General features: G+C 57.3%; 1 protein-coding gene across 1 annotated transcript in view; it reads left to right on the top strand.

Annotated features, from left to right (window-relative positions):
- ARHGAP9 (Rho GTPase activating protein 9) overlaps positions 1 to 5715 on the top strand; it is an 8200-nt gene that overhangs the window by 861 nt on the left and 1624 nt on the right. The window contains exons 2-16 of the mRNA XM_007467796.1: positions 64 to 125; positions 436 to 769; positions 1044 to 1267; positions 2228 to 2452; positions 2640 to 2753; positions 2938 to 3042; positions 3273 to 3334; positions 3463 to 3553; positions 3759 to 3854; positions 3997 to 4095; positions 4324 to 4465; positions 4571 to 4678; positions 5023 to 5121; positions 5294 to 5371; positions 5519 to 5572. Of these exons, the coding sequence (XP_007467858.1) occupies positions 454 to 769; positions 1044 to 1267; positions 2228 to 2452; positions 2640 to 2753; positions 2938 to 3042; positions 3273 to 3334; positions 3463 to 3553; positions 3759 to 3854; positions 3997 to 4095; positions 4324 to 4465; positions 4571 to 4678; positions 5023 to 5121; positions 5294 to 5371; positions 5519 to 5572 (1813 nt within the window). The 5' untranslated portion in view covers positions 64 to 125; positions 436 to 453. The remainder of the gene's footprint in view (positions 1 to 63; positions 126 to 435; positions 770 to 1043; positions 1268 to 2227; positions 2453 to 2639; positions 2754 to 2937; positions 3043 to 3272; positions 3335 to 3462; positions 3554 to 3758; positions 3855 to 3996; positions 4096 to 4323; positions 4466 to 4570; positions 4679 to 5022; positions 5122 to 5293; positions 5372 to 5518; positions 5573 to 5715) is intronic.

Consider the following 5715-nt stretch of genomic DNA (forward strand, 5'->3'; position numbering starts at 1 on the left):
TCTTTCCCTGTGTTCTGTCTCAGACCTGATTCTTTCTCCTCATCTTCTTGTGCCCAGCTCAAGAGTCCCACCGCCACCCAGGACCAGCTCCTCTTGTCCCTGGATCTTCTGATTGGCCCCAGAAGGTACTTGGTGGAAAATCACCCAGCTAGACCCGCTCCTCTGATTTCCTGCCTTGCTGGTCTCGAAGCCCTGCTGACCACATCCTCTCTCACCTTACTTACATACTTCCTCATTATTCACATGAGCCAGGACTTCTCAGCCCCCAAAACCTCTTACTGACCCCCACTCAGGCCCTCTGCCTTACCCTCTCCTCTTACCGCAGGCTTTCTATTCTTCCCTTCTACCCCACACTGCTCTTAGAACCATGTCTCTCTGCCTGCAAGCAGCCACTCCTATCCTTTTCTGGATCTCCCTCACCCCTTTTTCCCATAGGTGACAGTACCGACGACAATGCTATCGAGCAGGTGGTGGCCAAGTACCTGGGGAAACCTAGGGCTGGGGACCCGGAGCCCTTCTCGGGGATCCCAGCTCTGTGCCCTGTATGCCTTCACTTACACTGGGGCAGATGGCCGGCAGGTGTCTCTGGCTGAAGGGGACAGGTTCCTACTGCTTCAAAAGACCAACTCAGACTGGTGGTTGGTAAGGCGCCTGGGAACACCCTCCACCTCTCACCCCATCTTCATCCCAGCTGCCTACATGACAGAGGAATTCAGCCCTTCCCAGAGCCCAACAACCATCACCCCCAGCCAATCCCTCTGGACTCTTGGTGAGTAAGTCCTCCCCCGTCACCTTCCTACCTCCCTGGCTTCTGGGAATTATTGGAAAGATCCCCTTCCCCGAAGCTTTTGCTAATCCTCTATTCCTACCCCTCATCCCCACCATGGTGTCCCTATCACCTCTCCTTCCTAGTCTTAAGCCTTCTAGATCTCATGTAATTTTCTACCTGCTCTTGTCTTCCCTGTGAGCCCCCAAGATCAGGGACCCAGCCAAGACCCATGGGGGGACCCTGCCCCCAACTCTTCCCATTTTTCTGTTTCCAGGGCCAAAGTTATTTCCTGGCTCCCTGGAGGAGATGCACCTGTGTCAGGAAGCCCCAGGCAGAGCCCAGGCTACATCTGAGCAGCCTCCTCCTCTTCCCCCTAAAATGTGTAGAAGTCTCAGTGTTAGCAACTTGAGGCCAAGCCTCCTGAAGCCCTTCCAGAAAGGACCAAGTAGAAGATTCCTTTCCCAGGAAGACTTGCTGGCAGACGCCGATGCGAACATGGTGAGTCCTAGTGCTTCTTCTGAGCAGTCAGTCAACAGACATTTACTGCTGGGCTTAGTTCTAGGCACATTAGCAAACAGGACAGACAGAATCTCTGCCCTCAAGGGATTCCCATGAGGATGATGAACACATAAATACGATAGCCCTTGGTACTAATAAGCACTACCAAGAAGCTAAATGTGGTGGAGGATGAATGAAATGGTCTAGGAATGCATCTCTGAGGAAATGACATTTAGTTGAATCTGAATAAGGAGAGACAGCCCTGAAACAAATGAGGAGATGAGAAGGAATTCTAGCTGAGGGACAGCAAGTAGCAAAGATGCTGAGGGCACGTGGAACCTGCAAAATGAGAGGGACTGAAAGGCCAGCTTAGCTTTGCTTCTGTCTCTCAGCCTCTTGACTCCTGGCCCAGGGCAGGGTTTTTTGCTGTGTCCTGTCTTGCTAGCTCAGGTCACCAGCAAGTTTCCTCTAGAGATGGAACTCCCTTGATCTTCCTGAAGATTCAGCCCCTCCCCTCTCTCTTACTTACTAGTGGGTGAAAAAAGGCCCCTCCTCTCTCACACTCCGCTAGCAGGGGCCTCTGACCCCTCTCTGTCTCCTTTTACTCTGGAGGATGTGAGGGTGTGACGCTCCTCTCGACCCCTCCCTCCATACACACGGAAAGCCTGTTCCCCTTTCCTGAGGTCCTCTGGTGGGGGTGGGGTGGGGGAGGAGGGAAGTTGGCAACAGGAAGTGAGGAGAAAAGCAAAGACTGTGAGGGAGGGAGTCAAAAAAAAAAAACAAAACAGAAAAAAAACAGCTGCAGGAGACTAGGGTTTCTTCCTCAGTACCTGGGTCACCCCAGCCAGGAGGTGGTGGTGAGAAAATGGTGGGGGAGAGAGGAGGAGGTGGTTAGGAGAGAGAAGATCGGGGAGGGGCACAGGTAGAATAACCACCTCCTTCCTCCCCCTTTCCTTGCAGGCGAGACCCCAGACCTTCATGTCAGAGCCCCCCGTGTACTGCAACCTGGTGGACCTTCGCCGCTGTCCCCGGTCCCCACCCACAAGCCCTGCATGTCCCCCGCTGCAGAGGCTGGACGCCTGGGAGCAGCACTTGGACCCCAACTCTGGACGCTGCTTCTACGTAAATTCGCTGACTGGCTGCAAATCCTGGAAGCCTCCTCGCCACACTCGCACCCGAGAGATGGTGAGACCTTCCCTCCTGCTTGTCCCTTGTCCCTTCAATCTCCTTCTTTCCCCTACTGATCCCCAAAGTAGCATGTTTTCTCACTGGGACTCTCAGAAGATCAGACAAATCAAAAAATTGTTGAGAAGCGTGTCGAGAGCCGATTGAGGTGGCATCTGGATGGAGTTTTGCCCTTCCCTCTCCCCAGAACCCTGGCTCCATGGAGGGACCACAGACCATGAATAAGGACAACGGTGTCCTGCAACCTCAGGCAAAGGACTCAGAATCTGGCACAGGGACGCCAGGACTTTTCGACTCCCAGGTGAGATTCCCCCCCCATCACATGCAGGAAAAGCCATCGTTTTAGACTTTTATGCAAGACCTTCTTCTTCAGTACCGCACCACACCCCCGACTCACACCCCACATCCGCACCCCTCTTCCCCCTACAGCCAGGGACTCCGAAGTTAAAGTTTCCTCCACCTGTTTCTCCAATCCCCTCCCCCAGGGTTCACCCTCCCTCTGCAGACTCGCCTCCCAGCTCGACCCCTCAGACCAGCCTTCAGCTCTGCAGTCCCCTCGGCCCCTGCCGCAGGTCCTGGACGACCCCCATGTAAGTCTCCCGTTTCCTTGTGAACGCGAAGATCCTCCCTGCCCAGCCCCCAGTTCTTGCTCCTTCAGAAAGGTCTTCCTCTTTCTTTGCGTTCTCTGGGTATCCTCTCTTACCGAGCACCGCCCGCTCAACTTTAAAGGACCTCACTCCAGGGAGATCCCCTGGGGAAAGCCATGGTGACTGTGGGGGGCTCCGGGTGGCTTATTGATACCTTTCCTTCCTCTTGCCAGGAGGTGGAAAGGTCGGGCATGCTCAACATGACGAAGATCGCCCAGGGTGGCCGCAAGCTCCGGTGAGAACTGGGGACGCAGCAGGGGCGGAGACTGTCGGATTCCGCGGGAAGCGCCAAGCGCTGGGCCCTCGCGGACGCGAATGTAAATGACCTCTGCACTATTATCACTGCCCCCGCCGCCCCTGCAGGAAGAACTGGGCCCCATCTTGGGTAGTACTAGCGGGTAACAGCCTGGTGTTCTACCGAGAGCCACCGCTGACCGCCCCCTGCACCGTCTGGGTGAGTGTGAGGGAGGGGAGCAGCGGGGGGCACGAGGGGTTCCGGCACAACTTCTGCAGGCCTCAGGCCTCCCGTGGGCGGGGAGGGGGGGGAGGGCACGTCGAGAGGAAGGAGCGCAGCCTCCCGTGTCCTCGCAGTCCACCGGGTGAGAGGGAGGCCCTGAGGGGAACAGCGCCGTGGCCTCAGTTTCTCCCCGAATCGCCAGGGACCAGCGGGTAGCCGACCCGAAAGCAGTGTGGACCTGCGCGGGGCCGCCCTGGCCCATGGCCGCCAGCTGTCCAGCCGCCGCAACGTCCTACACGTGAGCGCTCTCCCGCTCATCCCCGAAGCCCCGCCCGGCCCGAGGGTGCGCCCCCAGTTTCCCTCACGGGTCTCCCGCTGGGCCTCCCTGCTCTTTATGCTCCTTCCCGCTGACTCAAGCCCTTTCCCCGCGGGCCCCTCAGATCCGCACGGTCCCTGGCCACGAGTTCCTGCTGCAGTCAGACCACGAGGCCGAGCTACGTGCCTGGCACTGCGCACTGCGGGCGGTCATCGAGCGCCTGGTGAGATGGGTGGGAGGTGGCGGGACAGTGACCCGGGAGAGGCTCAGGCGGGCAGAAGGAGTGGAGAAGGAACTGTAGGATGTGGGGTGGGGAGGGACAAGGTGGCAGGTAGAGCCCTGGGGTGGGCCTGGGATGTGTGGGACCCCAGCAGCCGGCAAGGGGGGTGCAGATTTCTCTCCTAGCTGTCTTCCAACCTCTGATTCGGCCCATCTTGCTGTGCGGATCTAGGATCGAGAGAACCCCCTGGAGCTGCGTCTGTCCTGTTCGGGACCTGCGGAGCTGGGGGAACTGAGCGCGGGGGAGGACGAAGAAGTGGAGTCCGAGCCGGTGTCCAAGCCACTGCTGCGGATCAGCGGCCGTCGGAGCTCCAGTTAAGGGGCAGGCCTGGTGGGTGGGGTCTGGGGGCTTTTCCCTGCTCCTCGGAGCCACAGTCGCCGCGGCTGCTCTCATGCTCAGATTCCACTTGCTTCCACAGGTCGGTGTCCGGAGGGAGCTGAGCAGAACCGGGTACGAAACAAACTAAAGCGGCTTATCGCAAAGAGACCGCCCTTGCAAACCCTGCAGGAGCGGGGTCTGCTCCGAGGTGAGATGGGCTGGGCCACCTAACGCCCTTCTTCGTGCCTGCTTTAGTGTTTTTGCAAGCACTTTTATTTACATTCCGGATCTCGGCATCAGCCCATTTCATGGATGAGAAAACTTCAGCGAGGCTCAGAGTAGAGCTTCCCAGAACTAGATCAGCAGACTTCTGAGACCACTGCTTTTCCCCACTGCAGCTGATTGTTGGGCGGAGGGGGTATACTTCCTTGCCCAGACCTGGAACAGGCAGGCAGGAGACCCAGCCCAACTTTGGGGTGAAGACCCGTGCTAGAAAGAGCTTTCATGGGTGACGCTGTCACTGGCTCCCCACCTCACTCTGTGCCTCCCCAGACCAGGTGTTCGGCTGCCAGTTGGAATCACTGTGCCAGCGGGAAGGGGACACTGTGCCCAGCTTTGTGCGGCTCTGCGTTGCTGCTGTGGATAAAAGAGGTCACTTTCCCAGAGACCCCAGAATCTCCCCTTCTAACAGGCCAAGGCCCAGAACTCCCCACCTCCCCCATCCTAGTCTTCCTTCTGCCCTTTTTTCACTCTACCCTCAGATCCCTCACCAGCACACACTTTACAGCAAGAATCCTTATCTGCTCCCTGCCTTATCTCCTAGGTCTAAATGTGGATGGCATTTACCGGGTGAGCGGGAACTTGGCAGTGGTCCAGAAACTTCGCTTCTTGGTGGACAGAGGTGAGGTGGCTGTGGGCAGGTGTGGTACTAAGAACTTCATGTATCAGAATCACAGGTGGTTCTGAGTGAGGGAGCTGGCAGAAAAGGAACGTCTTCTGTCTTGAGCTACATGTCTTAGCGCTTGATCTCTTCTTATACATGTTGCAGAGCGGGCGATCACCTCCGATGGGAGATACGTGTTCCCAGAACAGCCAGGACAAGGTACTTACATGAAGGGCCCCTCAGACCCTTAAAAGTCACCCACATCATCCCTGCTCCCCATGAATTCCCCTGTGTCCTGCTTCTGGGGGGTTGTCCCCATCCTGATTTCTGCCGTCTTGCCCCACTGTGGACCCCTTAGGCAT

The sequence above is a fragment of the Lipotes vexillifer genome, unplaced genomic scaffold, assembly GCF_000442215.2.
Source record: "Lipotes vexillifer unplaced genomic scaffold, Lipotes_vexillifer_v1.1 scaffold387, whole genome shotgun sequence".
NCBI classification, from domain to species: domain Eukaryota; kingdom Metazoa; phylum Chordata; class Mammalia; order Artiodactyla; family Lipotidae; genus Lipotes; species Lipotes vexillifer.